This window comes from Copadichromis virginalis, linkage group LG14 (assembly GCF_057382275.1).
Source record: "Copadichromis virginalis isolate Kocher_CV1m ecotype Utaka linkage group LG14, C_Virginalis_male_GT1.1, whole genome shotgun sequence".
Classification (NCBI taxonomy): domain Eukaryota; kingdom Metazoa; phylum Chordata; class Actinopteri; order Cichliformes; family Cichlidae; genus Copadichromis; species Copadichromis virginalis.
In genome coordinates, this window is record NC_140631.1 from 13,698,965 (window position 1) to 13,725,396 (window position 26,432).

General features: G+C 39.9%; 1 protein-coding gene and 2 long non-coding RNA genes across 3 annotated transcripts; 2 read left to right on the forward strand and 1 right to left on the reverse strand.

Moving 5' to 3' along the window:
• Positions 1–8,213: 8,213 nt before the first annotated feature.
• On the forward strand, positions 8,214–9,519 carry LOC146693596 (uncharacterized). Its single transcript, XR_014923823.1, has 2 exons — positions 8,214–8,273; positions 8,728–9,519. It is a non-coding gene; the product is annotated as an uncharacterized LOC146693596 (long non-coding RNA).
• Positions 9,520–9,822: 303 nt separating this feature from the next.
• On the forward strand, positions 9,823–15,247 carry LOC146693597 (uncharacterized). The gene has a single exon (XM_085478584.1). It carries the CDS (start codon positions 9,973–9,975, stop codon positions 14,611–14,613), a length of 4,641 nt encoding a protein of 1,546 aa, XP_085334710.1. The 5' UTR covers positions 9,823–9,972; the 3' UTR covers positions 14,614–15,247.
• Positions 15,248–20,858: 5,611 nt separating this feature from the next.
• LOC146693598 (uncharacterized) lies at positions 20,859–26,360 on the reverse strand. The gene is made up of 3 exons (XR_014923813.1): positions 25,435–26,360; positions 24,173–24,295; positions 20,859–21,401 (listed from the first exon to the last, which is right to left on the reverse strand). It is a non-coding gene; the product is annotated as an uncharacterized LOC146693598 (long non-coding RNA).
• Positions 26,361–26,432: the final 72 nt, after the last annotated feature.

Sequence of the window (26,432 nt, forward strand, 5' to 3'; positions counted from 1 at the left end):
GTAAATGTCTCCAGCCTGGATGACGGGTGGGACTGCAGCCCACCCAGAGCCCTTGATGGATACAAAATAAAATATAGAAACAAAAAAAATAATAAATTACTTGGTTCGACAGGCAACAGAGAGAATGAATGTGACTGAAGGTTGGATCGGAGATGAGGCAAACAGAAGACCAGTCTAAAAAGTAGGCACAAACCTGTTCAGAGAAAAAGCAAATTTGTACAGATTGGATGAATACTAAATTATCTGTTTGCTGAGTAAGATGATCCTAAACTATTAAATTGGCTCAGTAGTAGTATAGTGATTTACACTGATAAATGTTGTAATATACTGTTGTCATTATATAGAAAGAAAAAGATGATAATATTAATAAAAATATAATATTAATGACAAGAAGTATCCTAGTCAGTATGATGTGAGATGGATAATTGTTATGAAGTAGTCTGCATCAAGTTTAAGGTTTGCTCAAACTCAGTATAATGACATATGAGATGAAGAAAATAAAGGCAATATCTAAACCAATTAGGTGCATAGAGGCACTTAACCTGCTTGAAAACTTGTCATTTAGCCTAGATAAATATTACTGAGATGTAGAGCACATTTATAATGACAACTAATAAGCCAAACCCTGTAGATAACAGCTAAAGCTACAAGATTGAGAAGCTGATTTAAATATGTGGACACTACTAAGCTAATGAGCGAGTTAAACGTTTTTATTTATTTGTTTCCGAGCGGAAGCTGCACAGGGAGCAGTCTATCAATGAATAGAAAACACACATACACAAAGTGTTACATGTGAGATTATTTTTGGAAAGAATCAGAAGTGGGATGGTTTTGAATTAAGAAATCAGTGAAAAGATGCATGAATTACACCTGATTATAACATGCAGAGGCAATGAAGAAAGCAGCTTACACTCACTGAACATTAACATGCATAGGAAAAGTACTGAAGACCTGCTTACACTTATACACATAACATAAGTTGGTATTTCTGACCAGAGAGAGGGAAACGGGTAGTTTAAGTACTCAGGATAATAATGAAAATGTCTTAGTTGTGTTTCTTCAGGAGCAAAACAGACCTGGACAAGCAGAAAATGCATTAACCTTACAAGGACAAGCTCGTGGAGATTAATGCATAGAGACTGATTAAACCGGGCTAAGAACACAAACATGCGCAATGAAGAACAGCTTACTATTTGTATGAGTGATAGAATGTGAGCTCAGTTTTCCCTCACACTTCTGCTCTGTTTCAGTAGCAGCATTTTTCTTTTTGTGTCCTGACTCATGTATGTTTTGTTTTTGTTTTTTGTTTTATTTGATTATTTTATTTTGTCGGTTTGGAAACAAATTTGTGGCAATGCCCAGTTTTAGAGCTGTAAACTGTGAGCAATTCAAAGTTTAAATATATATATAGAGAGAGAGAGATGGAATAAGAAAACTTTAACTTCAAAGTTGAAATATGTAAGATGAGTGAAATGTGTGAATTCTTTGAGAAACAAGAAATTATTTAAACATGCCTTGTAACTGAGAGGGCAGAATGATCGCTGTTGGCACCTGTAGATGAAACAGACATTGCAAACTTGCCAAAATCCCTATGGTCCACTGGACCAACAGATGTCGGCCTGATAAAAAACGCTGACTCAATACAAGTAAAGGTAATTTCAAAACACAGACCAATGAAGCCGCAATATCCACTATCTGCAGAAGCAAAGGCAGGAATTCGCCCAGTGATTGCAGACATGGAAAAAGCGGGAATATTAGTAAAAACAAATGAAACAATTTGTAACACGCCTATCTTCCCAATTAAAAAGGCAAACACAGGAAAGTATAGGCTTGTACATTACCTGAGAGCCATCAACGAGATAACTGAGCAAATTCCACCAGTAGTTGCCAATCCTCACACCATCTTAAATCAAGTGACACGGAAAGAACAGTGGTTTTCAGTGATAGACTTATCAAACGCGTTCTTCTCTGTACCACTGCACCCTGGCTCACGCGGGTTGTTTGGTTTCACATTTGATGGGCAAAAATACACCTACACAAGGCTACCACAGGGTTTCCAAAACAGCCCCACCCTGTATGCAGAAGCTTTAAAGAAATCTATGTCTTTTTGCACTCTGCCTGCTCCAGGACAATTCCTATTATATGTAGACGACATCCTGGTCACCGGACACACGCAGGTCGACTGCAAAGCAAATACTTTGAAGGTATTGAGACATCTGGCAGAACAGGGTCACAAAGTCTCACAACACAAGCTACAGCTCTGGAGCCAGGAAGTTACATACCTTGGCCACAAACTCACAGGAGAGGGCAGGACACTGTTAGACAGCAGAAAACTAGCAGTGCAGAACGCAGCAAAACCTCTCACAAAGCAGCAAATGATGAGCTATTTAGGCCTATGTAATTTCTGCAGATGCTGGATTCCCGAATACGCACTTTTAGTGCAGCCTCTGCAGGATCTGATCTATGGCAAACACTTAGCTCTAAAAGACAAAATAGAGTGGACACCAAAAGCAGAAAAAGCATTTCATGATCTAAAACTTGCGCTACAAACACGTACAGTTTTAGCATTGCCAGACTATGACAAGCCTTTCTATTTGCATGTAGACGGAGGCTCAGGCTACATGAGAGCAGTGCTAACTCAAGCATTTGGCGAGAAGCAAAGGCCTCTAGCATTTTACTCATGCAGATTAGACTCAGTAGCAGCAGGACTACCGTCGTGCGTGCAAGCTTGTGCGGCTGCAGCGGAAGCAGTGAAAAAGTCCGCTGACCTTATCCTCGGACACACCCTGATTATCAAGGTGCCACACGCTGTGACCTCGATCCTACTGCAAGCAAATCTATCATATCTGACACATGCAAGACAGCTTTCATATGTAGGCATCCTATTGTCACAGTCGCACATCACAATCGAGAAATGTGGTCAGCCAAACCCAAGCACTCTCCTCCCCACAGAGGAGGATGGTGAACAACACTGTTGTATGCAAAAATTAGATGAGGACACGAAACCAAGAGCAGATATCTATAGCACACCACAGCAAAGCTACAAGAACGTTTTTGTAGATGGCTCTGCAGCAAAAGATAGCTTGGGGAAAAGCCGTGTGGGTTATGCAGTAACCACAACTGATACTGTAATAGAGGCAGAGCCCCTCACCTCCTCTCACTCAGCCCAGAGTGCTGAGCTAACTGCTGTTATTAGAGCTTGTGAGCTACACAAAGGCGAAGCAATAAACATCCACACTGACAGCCAATACGTTTTCGCTGCAGTTCATCATTTCGCTAAGATATGGCAAAACAGAGGAATGGTAACGTCCACTAAACTGGATGACCTTTAACTAGCGAACCCATAGACAAGTCAATCAGAGAAACCACACTAGCAGAATGGATGACTGAACTGTTAAAAAAACAAAGACATAGTACTGAACAACCAACTGCCGGATGATTCTTCTCCAGTTTCTTCCAGATTGAAGCCAGGTGATTGGATCCTGATCAAGGTCCTCCAGCGGAAAAGCTGGAGCACACCAAGGTGGGAAGGCCCCTATCAGGTTCTTCTGACGACCCCTACAGCCTGCAAAATAGCTGAAAGGCCGTCGTGGATACACCAGAGTCACACTAAGAAGGTTGAGCCCAACACATAGACTCCAGCTCTCTCCAAACCTCTTTGTGTACCGCCTGGTGGGGAGTAGGGTCACAGGTGGCAACACAGGTGATTTCGCTCCTCTGGCCAGGGGTCGCCACACGGGAGGCCTAAAGAGGCTGCAGTCGGGAAGATCGCTCCCTTGACTCAAACCTAGCCTACCTGCCCGGTGTGGGGACCAATCGTGATGCCTGACATGGAGATGGAGATGGAGGAATTAGAGGAGCTGGAGGAGGAGCAGACGAGCAGCCCAGAAGAAGAAGCCCCCAGAAGCCCACAATGGAGAGATCGCTTAAACCCCCAGAACTGGTCTGAAAACTGCTACTTGACCATATGCATAACCCTGTGTTTTCTATTCATCATCTCAGTGTTTACAGCACTCGCCGCCATCTGCATGGACATAGCCTGCAGGGACAACCCCTGCAATCCCTACTGTCCAAGAGGATATGGTGTTGACCCCAATGGCACCAACCCCTGCGACCTATGGAAACAAGACCAAGAGATCACCCACAGTAAAAGATGGACACACGACGATTCACACCTATGTGACCTGACACAGGACCATGACCACCCCTGGATGAACAACGCTTGGTACCGCTATGTGTACGATAGAACACATACATTCCAGACAACATACACTCACCTAACATGACCGACGCTCTAAACGTGCTGAAACAAATTAGAAATGCAGAACAAAAAGACAAAATATTAGATCCTGAAGATTGGTTAACATGGTTATTGAACGGATCGTGGAGGTCCCTGTTGATTAAAGGACTTGTTGGAATTGCCTCCTTACTCTTATTAATGTGTGTTTTCACAACCTGTGTAATACCCTGCTTTAAGAAAATGGTGTCAAATATGATAGCTCATTCCGTTAATGCTTATGTAGCAGTGCATAATCCCGCAGCCTATGACAGCGATCAGAACCCGGACAGTGAAGAAGATGACGACTATGTGTAGTTTCCGTCTGTACTTAGTCAATGACGTGGCAATTGAAAATGTTTCACAAGTGATTGTCTACTGAACTCAATAAAGTTACAGATGAAATATTTGAACAACAGGAGGGAATGTTAGAAGAATTTAAGTTGTACTATGATTTATTCACTTATGCATTAAGGTTTTATTACTTAGCATGCTTCAGAATGTTCATATATTTCACAGGGACATTAGAAGTAACTCTTAAAGTTTAAACTGCAGATGTCTATTATTAAAAGATACCTCCGTTATGAAGCTTTCGAATGTATTGCAATGCTCATATATTTGTGTATCACATGCCATTACATCCTGTCACGTACACACACACACACACACAGAACACACACACATGCTGATAAATATGCTTGAAAAACAGGAAATGCAACTGTCCCTTTGTATAAATAAATCTGACTGCAAGGCCTCGGGTGTGGATCTCCTTCGAGCTTCCACCCGTGCACGTCTTCATTGTTGAACCTTGAACAACAGTCTGAGTGTTTTTATTCAACCTGTAGAATGTCTTGTTTAATTTAAATAAACCATTGACATTTCCTGAGAGAAATTCTGCCAAAAACATAACTAAAAATGCAGTCTTATGAAAGTAAGGCTTATTTGCCCAGACACCCATAAACCAATCAGCAAAAAGCCTTTCTTGTTAACAAAATCACTATTGCCAGTTTCTTAAATATGAATATTCACAAGTGAATTTTCTACATGGCTGCTGGTATCACAGCAACACATGGACCACTATTCTGAGTCCTGGGTTAATAATAATTGGAATCAATTTAATTTTAATCAATTTAAACACCTTTGTAACCAGTGAGCTAAAAACATGATGGAAAAGCAAAACTTCTAAGAGATCTGTGTCTGTACTATTATGTAGATATCTAAAAATTGGGGCATTGTGGGCTCCAGGAAGTTTCTCCTTCTCCCTCTCTCTCACACACACACGCACGCACATACATACAATACCTTAATGCAACTCCTATCTGTGGGGTCAATGGGAGTTGGTTTGGGACGGACCACTCTGATGTCGTCACTGCTGCACTCAAGAACAGACCATAGCTCTAGTACCAGGGCCCGAATAAAGCCTGAGACAGAACACGGAGAAATTTGTTGTACCAAACATTTATTTGAAATAGCAGCAACTAAAATTATTAACAGTGCTTTAATAAATAAACGACTGACTTTGTTATTGTGTCCAATCTTTTAAAGAAATCTGTCTTTGCATTGCTGGCACCGTTTTGATTGGAGGATTTGAATCTCAGGAAGGAAGGAATTTATAATGCCACTCCCTTTGATCCCATTTAATCTCTTCCCTGTTGCACTTTGGCCTGTCAGTAACTACATTTGAATTTTGCAGCTCAAGCTTGCACATAAAGGCTGGATAAAAACGTTAATGCAATCAAAATGTACGCAGCCCTCGCTGGAAAACTGGGGATACAGTACAGTACATAAATGATGAAGCAAAGACAAAACATTAGTGTCATGGAAGAAGAAATAGTCAGTGCATCACGGGAAGCTCCCAGCAATAAAACCTGCATTTGTATTGACACATAAACCTTAATTTGTGAGCAATTTTCAGTGTATTTCAGTTAAATTAACGAGACAAATATAACAAAAGGGATTTTATACTTAGAAGAAGAATATGAAATTGAAATATTAAACTAAGAAAACTATAAATACTGCAGTTCTAGAGTTACAGATATACAATTAAGCTTTGCATATCAGTGCTGTATAACCCAGGGAATGTACTTTTTTTATATAATTGAATAGTAATGGAAATCATGAACTGTTTTTCAGAGGTCATAGATCAAATGAGCAGTAGAGTTTTTCTCACAGAATGGTTCTTTCACATAGAAAGCAGTGTGTGCTGCAGGTTTAGCAAATGGCCCATCATTTGTAAGCTCTGTCTGGACTATATCACTTTTTGAGGTCATCCTTCTTTCTGTCAGTCTGCCCAAAACATCAACGGTATCGGTGAAGACAGAAGACAGTGTTTTGTGCGACACATGGAATAGATGACAAAGATGCTGGACTGGAAGATCAAGTCTCAGACGCATTAGTGTGAGTAAGAGCATTTGGAAACCTGTCAGTTTCTTCGATATTGGCAGGAAATCTTTGACAGTGTTGAAGAGGGACATTAAGACTGCATAACAATATAGTCCAGTGTAATATCTTACTTTTTCGGTATCGTCCTTTAAGAAAGTTTCATTCAGCTCTGTCTTTTGCAACTGTGCTCGAAGCAGTCTGTTCTCCTCCAACAGCCGGTTTATTTCTGCTCTGCCCTGTTGACTGCACACACAGTCCTTCGTCTGCCCTTCAGCTTCCGTGACGCTGTCACTCCCATCACCACTGGATTTGTTACATCCATTTCATATGCTGGTTTGCCTGCAATAATGCCAAATCAAAAGCTATTCAGTCGACATGACGTGGTTCTGCAGCATCACACATTAGCATGTTTTATCTCATTATCTATGACCGCAGCGCATTGAAAAAACCCCCACTAAAAGCCTTTTAGTTTGGTCCTTTTACAGCATCCTGCCATGCGATTACATTTGTTCCTGACCACCGAGAACACTCACGTTAACTTTTATCGAGTGGAAAAAAAGTTAGCGTGTTTATATTATGCTAACATAGCTGTGTCGCTAGCGGTCACGTAGCACATCATTATATACCAGCTAGCCCAAGTTCAGTAACCCTACAAATGTCACTGCTGTTTAGTTTTCTGTCTTCATTTATGTTGGAAGTGATAAGAAAGCTGTACGTTTTAATTTGTTTCCAAAACCCCGCAGTCAGGACATGCTATATTGTATTTAGATAGAAGCTAGCGAGCTAACTTGCTGCTAACTTCTAACTCATATGTCATAAATTCCATTGTCATGGATGCCTGGATGTTTAACTCAGTTGTTACACCTGGTAGAGCAGAACGCTGATAATTTTATTAAAGATGAAAGACTTAAGACAGTGTTTTAACTCTCAGTAATGCCACAGTGATCATTTGATATATGGACCTGCAGCAGAGTTTAGGCCCAGACACGGCTAGTGACGTCAGACTCAACAATCGGATAGTGATATGAATTACTTTAGAACTCACCGGAGAGAAAATGCCGCGAGCAAACCAACAAAAAGCTGGGGATTGCACGGAACTCGATATCCGCTCGTCTCACCGCTGCAATCCATGCCTGGCGTCTTTGTTTGGTGGATACATGGGATCCCTCACGTTGCCGCCAGGATGGAAAACGATGAAAAGATTAATCCAGTTTCTTGCCTTCACGATCGTGAGCTTTAACGTTGCAACCGACTACACAACACGTACCATAGCTGAAGCTGTATCCTTTGTCTGGCCTACTGTGATGGCGGCAGGGGGCGTGGCCCGCCTCATGTAACGTCACGCTCCAAAGCCCTGTGACGTTTCTGTGTTCTGTGACGTTGTCCCAAAGACGTTGTCCACCTCTGTTGGAGGGAGTAATGTGGGTGACTGTGTAGTGTAGTTGGTGTAATAGTTTTCGACTCCACACAGTCACTGCTTTGCTGTGCTTCTGCAGCGTATCCAGTAATGGTGACAAATCCTCCAGCGTTGCAATAGGAAGCTGCTCTTAAGCGCAGAAAGAATTGTTTCCAGGGATTTCTATTTGTATCCAGCTTGGCGTGCAGGATCCTTTGTGTAATCTATGCTTACATATGTATTTTACACACAGACAATGTGAAAAATACAACACATTGCTATGGATTGATGCTGAAAGTGCTAATTGCACTAAAAAATTTAGCTGAAAAAATAACACCAACTAAATAGATAAGCATGTCTGTTAACAAAAAAACCCAAACGCTTTACCCAACTGGGGTTTTTCAACTACCTCAGGGACAAAGCTTTACCAAAATCTTCCAACTCAGACCCTGTGACAAGGTCTGTGAAAACCACGTTTTTATGCCTGAAATTCTACAGTACTACACTCCCACCAGATGAGCTCATGCAGCCTGTCACGAACCGGGACATACAACCATGACAAAACAGGAGATGCACACACAATTTATTGTGTTATTAATTTAGATCAACTGTGCTAATATAGTATACCAAAATGAAAACAATAACTCAAATTTCTCATGTACACTTTCTACAGAGGCACCATCGAGAGCATCCTGTCGAGCTGCATCACTGTGTGGTTTGGAGCCTGCAATGCGTCCTGTCATAGAACCCTCCAACGCATAGTGAGAGCTGCAGAGAGGATCATTGGTGTCTCTCTCCCCTCCCTCCAGGACATTTACAGCACCCGTCTCACTAAAAAAGCCCTTTGCATAGCGGCTGATCCCACGCACCCAATGCAAAGCTTCTTCAAGCTGCTGCCGTCAGGGAGGAGACTGCGGAGTCTCCAGGCCAGGACCAGCAGACTGAAGGACAGCTTCATCCATCAGGCTGTCAGGAAGCTTAACTCCCTCCCGATTCTGCCCCCTCTCCCCTCCTCTCCTCCATGGTCTCACTGAACTCTGTCACATACACACACACACACTCTCTGACTCACTCACTGGCCTGCACCAGTTACCAGTCACTTTGTGGAGCATTGGACTGCCATTACCTCATAAGACTTTGTTGTTATACTATCTCTAACCGTATATTACTAGATCTCCATTTGCACTATTTGCCTATTTGCACTACTCTGCCTGGTTTACACTCAATGTCATTTACCCTTACCTGAATATTGTATATTGTATATTGCATAGCTTTCTTGTTAAATTGTATTGTATTTATTTAAATTTTTACTTTTTAATTATTTTATTTGCATTTTTTAATCACTCTCTTATATTTAAATGTTCATTTGCTATTTCATCTAGGGTTTGAGAGTAACGAAATTTCTATTCTCTGTATGTCCTGTACATGTGGCAGAATTGACAAATAAAGTTGACTTTGACTTTGAGATATTTGAGGTTGTGCTGAAAATAATGGTGCCAAATAAGGCAAGAAAAACATATTTTAAAGGTGAAATATAGAGGTAAAATCAAAAATAGTCAAGAACGGCCAATTATACCCTGGACCACAGAGGGTTAAATTTGAAAACGGTTTTAAAAAAAAACATCCCCATTCTAAAATGTCATGTGACAATCTGATTCATGAAGAGTGATGATGTCACAAGGACATGTGATGATGTCACAAGGACATGTGATGATGTCACAAGCACATGCCTTTGAGCCTTTGAAGTTTTTCTATAAATAGGGGTCAGGAGCAGCAAGTTTTAGTCAGTTTGTTCGCAGCCTTCAAACGTTCGACCAGAGCTATATTTGAAAGTATTTGTAAACCTCTTCAGAGTCACTGAAATTTTTTTTAAACGTTCTCACCAATTCACTGAGCAAACAAACACATTTCAGTCAAGATGACTTTCACCTCAAATCATCTTGAAATATGTAAAGGGACCCTTTTGGGAGGTCACTACAAGGTCGAGGGTTTCCTTGAAGAAGGGGGCTTTGGTATTGTAACCAAATGTTGCAATACAAAAACCAACAAAGTCGTTGCTATTAAAGTCAACAAGAGCGACCCTGAAATTCTGCAACAGGCGAAAATGGAAATTTACATACTGGAGAAGCTGCGAGGCTTGGATGCAGATAGATGCAACATTGTTAAATGGAACGACTTTTTCATCGACGGTGACCGCATCTGCTTAAATTTTGAACTCCTCGATGAAAGCCTGTGGCAGTACATGCGGTACCGGAGGAACCGGGTTCTCCCAGTAACAGAAATCAGGCCAGTGTTATTTCAGCTCGCAAATGCCCTGTCCCACCTGGGTTCTTTGGGAATAGTGCATGCTGACCTCAAACCTGGAAACATAATGGTTGTGGACCGCTATGAGTGTCCAATCAAAGTCAAACTTACAGACTTTGGTTTTGCATGTCCCGCATCTACAGTGATTCCTGGTGACTGTGTGGGGACGGTTGGTTATAAAGCACCTGAGGTTATGATTGGTAGTCTATTTAATGAAGCAATAGACATGTGGTCCCTGGGGCTGGTAGCTGTGGAGCTTGCTACTGGGTATCCTTTCTACCCTGGGAGAAATGATTATGATGTTTTGAAATTCATCATACAGACCCAGGGACAGCCACCAGATCATGTTTTAGACTCTGGCTTTTACACTGATAACTATTTCATAAAAGACAACTACAACGGACAACACTGGACATTTAAGACCGAAAGACAATTTCAAGATGAGACAGGTTGTCAGTCCAAGGACACTCGATGCATAAAACTTAAGTGCCTCGATGACCTTGAACAACTACTGAAGATAAGGGGGTGTTGGGAAAAAATCCAAAATGTATTTGTCAGCCTAATCAAAGAGATGTTAGCATTGGATCCAAACCAGCGCATAACACCCTCGGAGGTTCTCCACCACCCCTTTTTCAATCCTGGCCTCTCTAAGAGTTCTCCCTGCACTGACATGAGTAGCACAGGGGGACAAAACCTTGTGGTCTCTCAGCAGCCTTCTAGTTGCAAAAGAGAAGAATCACAGAAAATCAGCTGCAGTTCCCAAACCTCAGAAGAATTTTCTCAACAAGAATACGTCAACGCATCAGCCAACACATCCTCCTCTATAGATGATCTTGAAATATCTAAAGGGACCTTTTTGGGAGGTCACTACGAGGTCGAGGGTTTCCTTGGAGAAGGGGGCTTTGGTATTGTAACCAAATGTTGCAATACAAAAACCAACGAATTTGTTGCTATCAAAGTCAACAAAAATAACCCTGAAATTCTGCAACAGGCAAAAATGGAAATTCTCATCCTGGAGCAGCTGCGAGGCTTGGATGCAGATAGATGCAACATTGTTCAATGGAACGACTTTTTCATCGACGGTGACCGCATTTGCTTAAATTTTGAACTCCTTGACCAAAGCCTGTGGGACTACATAGAGGACCCGGAAAACCAGGGTCTCCCCATAAGCGAAATCAGGCCAATTTTACATCAACTCACAAATGCCCTGTCCCACCTGGGTTCTGTGGGAATAGTGCATGCTGACCTCAAACCTGGAAACATAATGGTTGTGGACCGCTATGAGTGTCCCATCAAAGTCAAACTTATAGACTTTGGCATTGCATGTCCCGCATCTACAGTGATTCCTGGTGACTGTGTGGGGACGGTTGGTTATAAAGCACCTGAGGTTATGATTGGTAGTCTATTTAATGAAGCAATAGACATGTGGTCCCTGGGGCTGGTAGCTGTGGAGCTTGCTACTGGGTATCCTTTCTACCCTGGGAGAAATGATTATGATGTTTTGAAATTCATCATACAGACCCAGGGACAGCCACCAGATCATGTTTTAGACTCTGGCTTTTACACTGATAACTATTTCATAAAAGACAACTACAACGGACAACGCTGGACATTTAAGACCGAAAGACAATTTCAAGATGAAACAGATTATCAGTCCAACGACACTCGATCCATAAAACTTAAGTGCCTCGATGACCTTGGACTAATGCTGAGTATAATGTGGGGCTGGGAAAAAATCCAAACTGTATTTGTCAGCCTAATCAAAGAGATGTTAGCATTGGATCCAAACCAGCGCATAACACCCTCGGAGGTTCTCCACCACCCCTTTTTCAATCCTGGCCTCTCTAAGAGTTCTCCCTGCACTGACATGAGTAGCACAGGGGGACAAAACCTTGTGGTCTCTCAGCAGCCTTCTAGTTGCAAAAGAGAAGAATCACAGAAAATCAGCTGCAGTTCCCAAACCTCAGAAGAATTTTCTCAACAAGAATACGTCAACGCATCAGCCAACACATCCTCCTCTATAGATGATCTTGAAATATCTAAAGGGACCCTTTTGGGAGGTCACTACGAGGTCGAGGGTTTCCTTGGAGAAGGGGGCTTTGGTATTGTAACCAAATGTTGCAATACAAAAACCAACAAAGTTGTTGCTATTAAAGTCAACAAAAATAACCCTAAAATTCTCCAACAGGCAAAAATGGAAATTCTCATCCTGGAGCAGCTGCGAGGCTTGGATGCAGATAGATGCAACATTGTTCAATGGAACGACTTTTTCATCGACGGTGACCGCATCTGCTTAAATTTTGAACTCCTTGACCAAAGCCTGTGGGACTACATAGAGGACCCGGAAAACCAGGGTCTCCCCATAAGCGAAATCAGGCCAATTTTACATCAACTCACAAATGCCCTGTCCCACCTGGGTTCTTTGGGAATAGTGCATGCTGACCTCAAACCTGGAAACATAATGGTTGTGGACCGCTATGAGTGTCCCATCAAAGTCAAACTTATAGACTTTGGCATTGCATGTCCCGCATCTACAGTGATTCCTGGTGACTGTGTGGGGACGGTTGGTTATAAAGCACCTGAGGTTATGATTGGTAGTCTATTTAATGAAGCAATAGACATGTGGTCCCTGGGGCTGGTAGCTGTGGAGCTTGCTACTGGGTATCCTTTCTACCCTGGGAGAAATGATTATGATGTTTTGAAATTCATCATACAGACCCAGGGACAGCCACCAGATCATGTTTTAGACTCTGGCTTTTACACTGATAACTATTTCATAAAAGACAACTACAACGGACAACACTGGACATTTAAGACCGAAAGACAATTTCAAGATGAAACAGATTATCAGTCCAACGACACTCGATCCATAAAACTTAAGTGCCTCGATGACCTTGGACTAATGCTGAGTATAATGTGGGGCAGGGAAAAAATCCAAACTGTATTTGTCAGCCTAATCAAAGAGATGTTAGCATTGGATCCAAACCAGCGCATAACACCCTCGGAGGTTCTCCACCACCCCTTTTTCAGTCCTGGCCTCTCTAAGAGTTCTCCCTGCACTGACATGAGTAGCACAGGGGGACAAAACCTTGTGGTCTCTCAGCAGCCTTCTAGTTGCAAAAGAGAAGAATCACAGAAAATCAGCTGCAGTTCCCAATACTCAGAAGAATTTTCTCAACAAGAATACGTCAACGCATCAGCCAACACATCCTCCTCTATAGATGATCTTGAAATATCTAAAGGGACCCTTTTGGGAGGTCACTACGAGGTCGAGGGTTTCCTTGGAGAAGGGGGCTTTGGTATTGTAACCAAATGTTGCAATACAAAAACCAACAAAGTTGTTGCTATTAAAGTCAACAAAAATAACCCTAAAATTCTCCAACAGGCAAAAATGGAAATTCTCATCCTGGAGCAGCTGCGAGGCTTGGATGCAGATAGATGCAACATTGTTCAATGGAACGACTTTTTCATCGACGGTGACCGCATCTGCTTAAATTTTGAACTCCTTGACCAAAGCCTGTGGGACTACATAGAGGACCCGGAAAACCAGGGTCTCCCCATAAGCGAAATCAGGCCAATTTTACATCAACTCACAAATGCCCTGTCCCACCTGGGTTCTGTGGGAATAGTGCATGCTGACCTCAAACCTGGAAACATAATGGTTGTGGACCGCTATGAGTGTCCCATCAAAGTCAAACTTATAGACTTTGGCATTGCATGTCCCGCATCTACAGTGATTCCTGGTGACTGTGTGGGGACGGTTGGTTATAAAGCACCTGAGGTTATGATTGGTAGTCTATTTAATGAAGCAATAGACATGTGGTCCCTGGGGCTGGTAGCTGTGGAGCTTGCTACTGGGTATCCTTTCTACCCTGGGAGAAATGATTATGATGTTTTGAAATTCATCATACAGACCCAGGGACAGCCACCAGATCATGTTTTAGACTCTGGCTTTTACACTGATAACTATTTCATAAAAGACAACTACAACGGACAACGCTGGACATTTAAGACCGAAAAACAATTTCAAGATGAAACAGATTATCAGTCCAACGACACTCGATCCATAACACTTAAGTGCCTCGATGACCTTGGACTAATGCTGAGTATAATGTGGGGCAAGGAAAAAATCCAAAATGTATTTGTCAGCCTAATCAAAGAGATGTTAGCATTGGATCCAAACCAGCGCATAACACCCTCGGAGGTTCTCCACCACCCCTTTTTCAGTCCTGGCCTCTCTAAGAGTTCTCCCTGACATGAGTAGCAAACGGGGACCAAACCTTGTGGTCTCTCAGCAGCCTTCAAAACAGAAAGATCATAGAGAATCAATCTCCAGCATTGCTTCAACCACGGACAAAAATGACAAAAACACAAACAGGGATTGTAAAAAGCCATTAACAGCAGATTACATTGCAAGAATTAATTAAGCTGCTCCAATAATGATCACTTTGGCTTTTTTGTCTTTTTTAATTTTCACTCCCCCCACCCCAACCAGTCGCGACAGATGGCTGTCCCTTTAAGAGCCTGGTTCTGTCGAAGGTTTCTTCCTTTTAGAAGGGAGTTTTTCCTTCCCACTGTCGCTCATTGCTTGCTCATAGGGAATCACTTGATTGTTGAGGTGGCCAAAACTCTAGGGGAACTAGCAATTCTTGTGAAAATTGAAAAGGGAAAAAAAGCCTAAAAACATAAAAACAACTGATGAATATGTTCTTGAACTAAGGCACAATTTTGCTTAAAATCCATTAAGTAATCTCTGTGTCAAGTTCTTACCAATATTCAAAGCGGAGCAGCGGACAACTTACCATTACATCAGTCCTTCAATCAGACATAATTTGATCCAAATTGGAAATAAACTGGATGTTTATTAAATAAACCAGCTTTAAGCATCATCTAATTGTTGTTTGTAACTCTTTTTAAATATAGTGCTAACCTTTAGCCTCCTAGTAGACATACATGTTTTATAAATGGGAAAATCCTCTTTTCTTTAGAAAAGTTAAGCTCTGACCTTGAAGTCAAGGTCCCTGAGATTTAAACCTTACAGAGATTTTTAGTAAATGCTACCATGGTATTAATTAAAAAATTCTACATTGTCTCGTTCTTGAGCTATTGCATTCACAAACTTGGGTGTCCACAGCGCCCCGCCATATACCAGACTCAAAAGATTATGAGGTAGGTGTTTTGTTTTTGTTTGTTTGTTTTTTAAGTTTTTTCATAAAGATTACAACATAAAAATAACACAATTGGGAATATTATTGTCATTTTTGAAAACACTATTTTGATGTTATCTAATGCAGTGCAAAAAATAAATAACTAAATTGATAACTGGCACTGAGTCTTCTGTGTGCACACATTCTGCATCAACACACAGGGAGACACTGAGACTTCAGAAATTTTTCACTGTGTTTGTCTATACAGCCACAACTTTCAGATTTTTCACAAACAAGCAGCACGGATTTTGTCCTCATCATTTCAGCTAGAAGTACTTTATAAGGGGGTCTTTCAAGTGAACATTGAACAGGTACAGGTGCTTGAAATCCTTGAAAATGCTCGTTCAGGAGTTAGGCCTTTTTCATACAATCCCCCCATTTTCAAAGGCTCAAATTGGATTGAACAAGCAAGTTTTTTTGTTAATAATTGACCGTTTGGAGTGTAGAACTCATAGATATCAAATGTTGTTTCCTCCCTTGCGAGGCCTTTACTGTATCTGCCTTCAGTTCTGGTTGCTTTGCACTGTGAAGCTATTTGAAAGTATTTGTCAAAGAACAATGAGCACTAGATATCCACTAGATGGTGTTATAGTAAAACACAAGCATAACCCTCACTTAGACAATTTTACCTGATACACAGTTTGTGACCATGTATTTACTCTTCTGGCACTTTGCCTTCACAATTTTGTATTAATTTCACTACCTTTTGGCATGATCACCTTTTAATTTGTTTCTCACATTTGTGACAAAGACACTGCACTGGAGGCAAACAAGACTGTGTAAATACATTCAGCAAGTTGGATTAGTTTCCAGTTTCTGCTGAATACAAGCAAAAACCAGTCACTTCAGAAAGATGTTCAGAATAAAATCTGTAAAACTGCCAAAGAGCAGCACGTGAACTGAACACGCCCGCTCTCGTCTGATCTCGGAAAACGTGATTTTCAGATCCAGCAAAGTGGATATTTTTCACTGTGGATAAATTGCATGGAAACGTTTAATGAGTCATCAGCTATTTCACTACAAAGATGATGTGATTAATGTGTTTGATGTGGAGCTCTTATGTAATGATTACATTTTTAAGATGTAATTTTCAAGTGAAAAACATAATATTTATCTGTTGCATAGTTTACAGTGCGGTGTTTTATGCACTGAGTTATCATGTAGAGTTCTGTTTGTCATCTAGCACCATAATCAGGTTTTGTTTTTATTGCATCTTAGATTTTCCAGCTGCTGTGCCTGAGCAGCCACCCAGAGACCCTTTGCTGCAGTTAGTCTCCCTGCAGGAGGCGTCTGGCTGCTGGCTGCTTGATCCAGCTCTGGCTGCTGCACTGGGACAGACCAACGAGGAGGTGGAAAAGTCAAAGCCTGAAAAGATGCACTGCTGTCAATTTAAATATTAACACAAAATGATGATGTGAGATAAAACAGATTTGATTCTATAATTTGAACAAAAACACATGATAAAATTAAAAACACACCATAAAACAAATAAAATGAAGTCAAACTAAACGTAGGCCTGCCTCACAGCCTGAGAATAAACATCTGCATATCAGAAGCTAAAACACTGGTGGTAATCACACTCCTAACCTCCCACTGAGCTGCACCAGCGTCTGATATTATCCAGAAACCACACGGCAGCAGAAATTATTTTCCTCATCAGTTGTTGTAAAAACATGTCAGCACATTATTTTAGAGCATTTATGATATCACAGTTTGGGATTTCATCAGAAGAGCATCCAGTGTAATAATCTGCCAAATCAAATATGCAGAGCTGCCCACCTTGGTGACCCCGTGTGACAAAGAAGTACACAAACATATGTAATATTACTGGTTGTAGAAAGTAAAATGTGTGTTCTGTCTGTTTTATTTGATTGATTTTGATTTGGGGAATTAGACCAGCAGTGAAGTGTGGGCCACCATTCTGGCTCTGATCTGGCTTCATGGTTTCAAGATGGATGCAAAGGACGAGTGGGAGCTTCTGGCTATGAAGGCTGCCTCGTGGCTCTGTGCTCACAATGGTACTAGCAATGATTGTAACAGATAAAATAACAGCTTTAAAAAACTGTTTCATTCTACAGCTTTCCTCCCACAATCATTATTTTAATATCTGTTTTGTGTTTTTAGCACCGTGTGTGTCAGAGTGTGTGGATGCTGGAAATGTCCTGCTGGGTTGCAGCGTGAAGAAAGAAGCTCTGGGACTCTGAGGGTTTTCTTAAAGTAGCTTCATCTTCAGAGTGAACAGAAGCAGGTCTGCTTACTCCACACTGCCTTTGATACAGAGCTGTTTTATATCATCAACCCCTTTTACATGTTTATTTGTCATGAATTATGTACCTAATATTGGTTTTACCATTGTGGAAAAAAAGTATGTCAAAATTGTCTGAATACTCCTGACACAGTAGAAGATTGGACCACTGCTGTGGCAGCTCATTCACAAAGTGTTTTAATTCCTTTTCTCTGCCACTAGATGGCGATTATGTTCATACTTTTACTGATTTCACACAGAAACACCAAAACCAATCTAAGAAGAGTCTTTTCCCTTCCTGTTATAGTTCGGAAAATGGCTTCAGTTCAGGACATTTTCAAGATGGTCCTCAGTGAATTGGAGTGAATAGAGCAAAACTTTTAAAATAACTATTTACAGTGTTTACACCATCTTCTAAACAAAAGTAATATTTTTATGGCCAAATTGAAATGAAACTATACAGAACGTCATTCTGTTTCTCTCGCAGGAGTTACAATTTTATCCATGAAACACTTTCATTCTGCTAATTGACACCGATTGATCCTTGACAGGGCTCTAGACTAACTTTTTGCCATGGGCGTACCAGTACGCCTAACTTTAAAAAGTTAGGCATACCGGCACAAAAGTTAGGCGCACACAAATTTTATAATAATTTATATAATATAGAGAGATAGAGAGAGAGCTAGCTGTGCATGGAGTGTGATTTTAATAGTCGTGGAAGCAAAACAGCAAAATTCATGACGACATTGATCAAATGTGAAGCGCAGTTTGCTGCTTCTTTTGCTGCTGGCTCGATGAATTTTGGTTGAAAGAGACAAAACCTGCAGCTCAGAATCAGCGCAAAAAGACGTAAACACAGACCGGACGCATCAGAATCGCTGAGCTCCGACAGCGTGTCCGTCTAAGGCCGTCAGGTGAGAAAGCCGAGAAAGACAAAGCTGATTCTGATGCGTCGGGTCTGTGTTTACGTCTTTGTGTGAATCCGTGTACCTGCTCTCATTTGCTGTTTGGTTGTTGTTGAAATGGTTTTGTGAGCTTTAATCTGAGAATCTGGCGTTTCTGGCAAAACACAGTTATATTTAAAAGTCATTCAGGATTTAATGAATTGATATCGCTTTATTCAAGCTACTCCTCCCACTACCACCTGCACCTTCATCTGGACCACGGCGAATCAGAGAGGTCCCGCCCCTTACTATCTCTGATTGGTTTAGTCCACGATAGGGGCAAAATGTATGTTGTTGACCACAGGGAAGGTTGCAGATTTTTTATTTTTTTTTGCTACCCAAACAGTTGGTCGCACAGGTGCAACCAAATATTTCTTTTTAGTCGCACCACTGAAAAATTTGGTCGTATTTGCGACCAAATTGGTCGCACTCTAGAGCCCTGCTTGAACGTCTTAAGACAGCACATAGTCTCCATTCATGTTCGCTTATTCATGACTGTAGTTAGAGTTACATCTGAATTTTCAAAAACTGCCTGTTTTGTAATGACTTTTCAAATAATAATTAGCATAAAAAGTTATGAAATCTATGTTTGGTTTTTTATTTCTTTGTTGTAACAATTTTGGAAATAAATTGTATATTGGCGTAAAAGTATCAATATATTTGAGGTTTGAGCAGCAAAGTTGAGTACCAGGGTTTTGCTCCTGAATAACTTCCTAAGTCTTCTCTGCCAATGCCAAATAGCTTTCTGGGTGCTGCGCTGCACTGTCAGAGCACACCTCCTTATCTACGGTTTTCTGTGTTTCTTATTCTCTTTAAAAGTTCTGCTGAGGGCCTCCTATACTCAAAGTCTAAGAGCCAGCTCTGTTCTTTGGCTCAACTTTCTTCCATAATCTTTTCACTTTTGTGAGAAATAAAACACAATTTAAGAACAGATTGTCATAAAAAGAAATGGCATCAATAACTACACCAAGGACATTCAAAACAAATTTTAAACTTGGCTTAAAGACCATAAGTCTGATCTGAAAATGTCGACCAACTTCAACATTTAGATTGTGACACTAACTTGTCTCTCTTCCACAGTGTGTTTCTTTTGTCCTGCTCCGCTCTCCCTTAACCAGTTGTGGCAAATGGCTGCCCCTTCCTGAGCCTTGATCTCCCAGAGCTTTCTTCCTGTTAAAAGGGAGTTTTTATTTCCCACTGTTGCCAGGTACTTGCTCAAAGAGGATCATTCAATTGTTGGGGGTTTTTTTTTTTTCTGTATTACTTAGTGTATTTACCTTACAATATAAAGCACCTTGAAGTGACTGTTGTGTTGATTTGGCGCTATATAATTAAAACTGAATTACATCTCTGAAGAAATGTTTCATGCATGTTTTGTTGCCTTTTTAAAGTGATGGGGGAATAATTGTAATGGGCTAATAAAAAGGGACAGACGTGCTCTGTGTAAAGATCAACCCTTTGACCATCATTCACTGCATCATTAATTGCTTTAACTTATAGTCCATAATGCTGTAAAAACAAAAGAAGGAAAAGCTGAGTCATTTTCACATTTTTATTGAGGTTTGAATTCAGCAAGTCTGTTGCTGATCTCAGTAAATGTAACAGGATGTCTCCGAAAATTTACAGTTGTGGATAAAACAGGGTGATGTGTTATTGTCAGGTTTGAGTGAATAACAGGACCCAAATGCAGGACTTCCTGAGAAGCCACAGGCAGTTTATTTACTTCACTTACTATTTATATCAGTTTGGCCAGCAGTCACGTATAGGTTCAAACAAAATGGCACGAGGCTGCAAAAATATTTATCATCTAGTAATCTTTATTAATGAAAGCATGAGTGTACCCACCAAAACACACCAAAGAACCCAACCCCTGTAACAGCAACTGGCTTCTTTTTATTCTCTATCATTCAGGTGAGCATCTGGAATAGCCCAAGTCTGGGGGAAGCAAACCAAATGAGGAACAAAACATCCACATATGCAAACATCAAACCACAATATAACACATGGAAGACATTTATATTTTGTACAAAGTCCTATGAATAATTCAATATGTATATGCTTCAGTCAATTGCATATAAATTAGAAACACCAAGAGTGAATCTTCCCCAACCTGGCACATTGGTTTACTCCAGGAGCTCATAGACAAGTAACAAAATCAGCTGTTGTGCTTCACCTTTGCTCCCAGTGTGTCCTGCCCATTATTAACCAAGCTCTCCCTCTGTTACACTGGAGTCCTTGCCAGTGTTTCTCACCCACGTTCATGTGATTAAGATTCCTGTAACAAACGAAACTTTGTATTCCCGTGAAAATATCTTTTTTTATTGAGTCTGCTTTTGGCTAAAGGCCAACGTATCGACCTTCCTTGGGACAGAAAATAATCTGTGTCTTAGTCTTAATACTCGTCAACAACACACACAAAACAAAAATGAGCATTTAAATTTAAATGACATAAATAACACTGAATATAAACAGTCTGGTTTTCTAATATTGAAATGAAAGAAATTCTATTTTTTAAATTTAATCATTTTGAATTTTTAACAGCACTGCCAAACTCTGATTCCTTCTTTAATAAACCTGGAGAGTCACTTACCTCTGTGTCAGTACTTACCAAAATATTGCCTCTTGCCCCTCTGACAGATGACCTCGCCTGAGAAAAAACAAAAAACAAACCTTAAAATGGCTGCAACTGCTGTGCTCCCTAAATTAGTACAAATAGGGGGAAAGGAGAGTAGGCATGTTAAATATTACAGTTAGATTTTCTTAAACTTTCACTCTTAGAAAGCATTCTGTTTTAAAGCGAGCACTTTAAAGACATGATGTTTGTGCAGGTCTCCACTCCTTCCTCCTCATGTTATCCAGCCACTGGTTCAGTCTTGCTGCTCCATCATAACCTTTAGTAAAACGAGAGGCTCAGAAGCAACAAGAGTATTGTGTGAAAAGAGATCTGAATAAACAAAGAGTAGCAGACACCCGGCTGTGTTGTGTTCTTGCTATTAGCAACTTTATGGTGATTCAGAACATACAGAACATACAGAACATACAGATCCTTTTTTATAGATGATGTTTGCTGAGTATTCATGCATGCATCATCCATTAATGTTTGGGAGGAGGGGCTGATTGACTTTGTCAGGACTGTTTTTCCCAATAAGCCACCACTATTAAACTTTGACGAGCCTTATGGCCAACTCAACCCATCAGATCTTTGATGTGTTAAAGCCAAAAACCTGCTACAAGACACAATCGAGAGGACTGATGAGAAAAGAAAGTGAACTGGATTTTCTTCAAATTTAAAGAGCACCGTTAGCTTTAGCTCATTTAGCTTTGTTAGTGAGCATACATGTAGCTTACAAATAAGTAAATTGAATTAAGGGAGGGAAGAATCAACTTGAAGGCTGAACTCCAGGAAAAACTAGGAAGCTTGAAAGGGAAACAGCAGTTACTTTGGCTGCTGCCACAGCCGCTCCTTAAATACCTGGTCTTGCTGACACACTTAATTATCACGCTGGTGCCTACATGAAGGTGAGAACTTCACTCCCAACCACTGAATAGACAAGATTGTATCCACACGACGGCTTTATTGATCCCTTTGCAGAGGTTTGAAATTTCTTAAAATAAATCTCAGAAAATCGGTTTGGTTTCGATGTTTAAATTATTTTTCCACAACAACAAACAGAAGCATCGATGTGAGCATCGGTCCAAAGAAAAACAATACAAAGATATTATTAGTAGCTAACATATTGCACTTTGGGCTACTGACTAGATAGCCACTAATTACGCGAGGAAATACAAGAATAACTGAATGCAATTTGATTTATTGAATTTGTTTATTGAAAATGACTTGAAGAAAGACGAGAACATTTGTTGTCGTTTAAAGTTTTCTTTATTTTGTGCCAAATTGGTGCCAAATCAATAAATGAGCAGTAGAAGCTACCGTTCACAGATGGAAAATGTAAAACACTCACTTGCCACTCTATTAAGAACATGTTGCTTTTTGGTCAATGTGACGGACCAAAAAGCAACAAAGTTATTGTACCCAATTGATCCCTATGAGCGACCGTGGAGAGGAAAAACTCCCTTTTAACAGGAAGAAACCTCTGGCAGAACCACACTGTAAAAAAATATTCCGTAGAAAAACGGAAAATGTCCTGGTAATTTTCTGCCAGTACATTTTCTGTTTTTTTACGGAAGTTTGACGGACTTTTCTGTAAACGATAAAACGGAAAATTCTGTAGATTTACAGTATACTCTCTGTACTATTTACGGACATTTCCTTCAGCTATAAAACGGAAGATTCCGTTTATTCACAGTATATTTTCTGTATCATTAACTGATATTTTCCGTAAATAGAAAATTTGAAATTTCTGTTTATATTACTATTTCCAAGCACTTCTTTTCACTGTAACTCATTAAATATAGTTCTTTATATCCTTGAACGTACATTTCTATGCAATTACAACCTAGTACACCATGTACTCAAAAATTCATAAATTAAAACTTAAATTAATTTGTGCTTCGTACACAACAACATTGGTACAATTAATGTTAAATATTCTTTTATTCTCCTCAACTCTAAAACTATACTAAAATATAATGACAGCATCCATCTTGTCATAAAACTACTAAACAGCTGATACATGAACAAAATAACTCACAAGCTTTCAAATTTGAGCATTTTTATTTCCTTAAAATCAGGTTGCCCTCATGTAAATGTGTTTATTTACATTCATTCAAGTGGCTACCAAGTGTTTTCTTCAAACAGGACACCCGACAAACAAAAAATGTCATATTTAACTATATGTTCACATGTAATAATATCCATAGTACCTTTTAGTTAGAATCACTGCCTTGTGGTAGTTTTGCCTCAGCCAAATGGTTAAGGTGTGGTTTACATCCATGTCTGTCCACTTATGATACAGTATACACATGTAGTCAGTTATAGCCAAACACCTTTGATTACTGAATTACATTCACTTCATTAATGAAAATGCTCAAAATAATCCTTAGACTCAAACGTTAGAACAGGCTTTTCCTCGCAGCACGCCGTGAAATAAATACTCAGAAAGAAAATGGCAGCCGTTTAAACTCATGTCTAAAAATGTATCGTTTCATGCATCGGTCAAAACACTCGACTCCAGGTACACGACGCCCAACTGAAAACACTTCACATAAGTCGAGTTGCCCGAGAATCACAGAATTTACAGAAAATGCACTATTTTGTGATATATATCGTTATCAGGAGAGAAATGTCTTATATTGGGATGTGAGATTTTGGTCATATCACACAGCCCTACAAAGGATTATAATTCACGTAGTTGCATACACATAACACCATTCTGTTGCAACAAAAGCAGTTTATAATTAAAGTAACATACATACCGGTACCTTGAAAAACGAAATCAACCACAACATTAAACTCACCTTGTGTTTGTAGAGAAGGTGGTCAGGGTTTTTCTTCATTTCCTGAGACCAGCTGCTCTGGATCATTACCAGCTTGTATCTTCATCTTTTTTTTCACTTGGTGAAGTCTTTCATTGCTCTGCACTGGAAAACCAAAGTGTGTGATCAAAGGTGAAATAAGGGATATTTTTCCACTGCAGGACTTAGAGTCAAGTAGTGATAGCTGTTGAACCATTTCTCAAATAATCTGTAAGGATCTGGATTTTTAAGAAAGATACAAATATCTCTGCTTATATTTGGCTAAAAGCTTGATATAGACAAGGCATATAAAGCCCCTGCACACCAGCACTGCGCTTACATTATAGTTCAATCAAGAAATAGTTATTATTGATTTATTATTGAATTTTTTTTAGTAATAATTATTAGTATTTAATCATATTTGCACAGTGGGGTGACAAAAGTATTCCACATACTAGAAATGCTGCTCAACATTTCATAAATTACATTTTCAACAAATGCTGGAGTAAAAACACAGTTACAGGGAAAATGTGTCTGTCTATAAATATTAACTAAACATTTCTATGTGCTACAAAATAGACATGTGGTGAGGTGAAACTATACTTTCAATAATATTACCACTACAGTCTGTTAACCACCGAAATAATCTATGCTGGTCAGCTAGCTAAAAGTATTTACTTTAGCAGCCCAAATCAGAGTGCTGCTAAAGTATCATCAGCAAAAGCTAATGCTACATTAGCATTTGCTAGCGTCAGCCAGGAAGGTCTGAGGGTTAAACTAGGGTTAGTGTAACTTTGCCCGAAACCCTTTAAAGTGTACAGTAGAGCCAACTGTAAAACATGGGTATTGATACAGTACTTATGAGAGTCCTAGAATAATTTCTAGGACCATAAGTTCTCACTTTCCCCAGTTATCCACATCGCTGACTTTCGCTAATTAGCTAGTTAGCAGTCACAGCTGTGTAATACCCAGAGAGACACAGACAGCTAACTATAATATTTATGAAAACTGGTTCAGCCACTGAAGGGCAAAACTGGTGGTATCACAGTAAAAATTATTTTAACATTAACTAAAATAAAGCTTAAGTCATGTTAAACCTAAATAACAATTATTTTTTTAAAAATGAGTCAGCAAAATATTCCTGACTTGTCTGGAGACAGCCGAAACCAGTTAACAAATAAATTAACAATTCTTTCTAAATAAAAACGCAGAGTCTTTTGAAAAATATTATTTTGATAAAAGGAAACATGAGTTTTAATACTTACCACAGAAATTTGAAGACAGTTTCTCCAACTTCAGAGTCCAAAATCCAGATGAAGCCTGAAAGAATGCATTGCAGTAGTTGAGAAATACAGAAAAATACCTGTAAATGACTAATACGGAAAATTCCTTCACGTTTATACAGTAGATAGTACTGTATTTTTACGGATTTTTTTTACAGTGTGTGTTTCAGCGTCTTTACGGAAGGCTGCGAAATAAAAAGATGCTCATATTCACTTGCATTTGTTACCCTGTTGTTATCTTCATGTCGGTTACCTTCACGTGCTGCTCTTTGGCAGTTTTACAGATTTTATTCTGAACATCTTTCTGAAGTGACTGGTTTTTGCTTGTATTCAGCAGAAACTGGAAACTAATCCAACTTGCTGAATGTATTTACACAGTCTTGTTTGCCTCCAGTGCAGTGTCTTTGTCACAAATGTGAGAAACAAATTAAAAGGTGATCATGCCAAAAGGTAGTGAAATTAATACAAAATTGTGAAGGCAAAGTGCCAGAAGAGTAAATACATGGTCACAAACTGTGTATCAGGTAAAATTGTCTAAGTGAGGGTTATGCTTGTGTTTTACTATAACACCATCTAGTGGATATCTAGTGCTCATTGTTCTTTGACAAATACTTTCAAATAGCTTCACAGTGCAAAGCAACCAGAACTGAAGGCAGATACAGTAAAGGCCTCGCAAGGGAGGAAACAACATTTGATATCTATGAGTTCTACACTCCAAACGGTCAATTATTAACAAAAAAACTTGCTTGTTCAATCCAATTTGAGCCTTTGAAAATGGGGGGATTGTATGAAAAAGGCCTAACTCCTGAACGAGCATTTTCAAGGATTTCAAGCACCTGTACCTGTTCAATGTTCACTTGAAAGACCCCCTTATAAAGTACTTCTAGCTGAAATGATGAGGACAAAATCCATGCTGCTTGTTTGTGAAAAATCTGAAAGTTGTGGCTGTATAGACAAACACAGTGAAAAATTTCTGAAGT

Coding starts and splice junctions, on each gene's coding strand:
- LOC146693597 (XM_085478584.1), top strand. CDS start 9,973: ATGACTTTCACCTCAAATCATCTTGAAATATGTAAAGGGACCCTTTTG.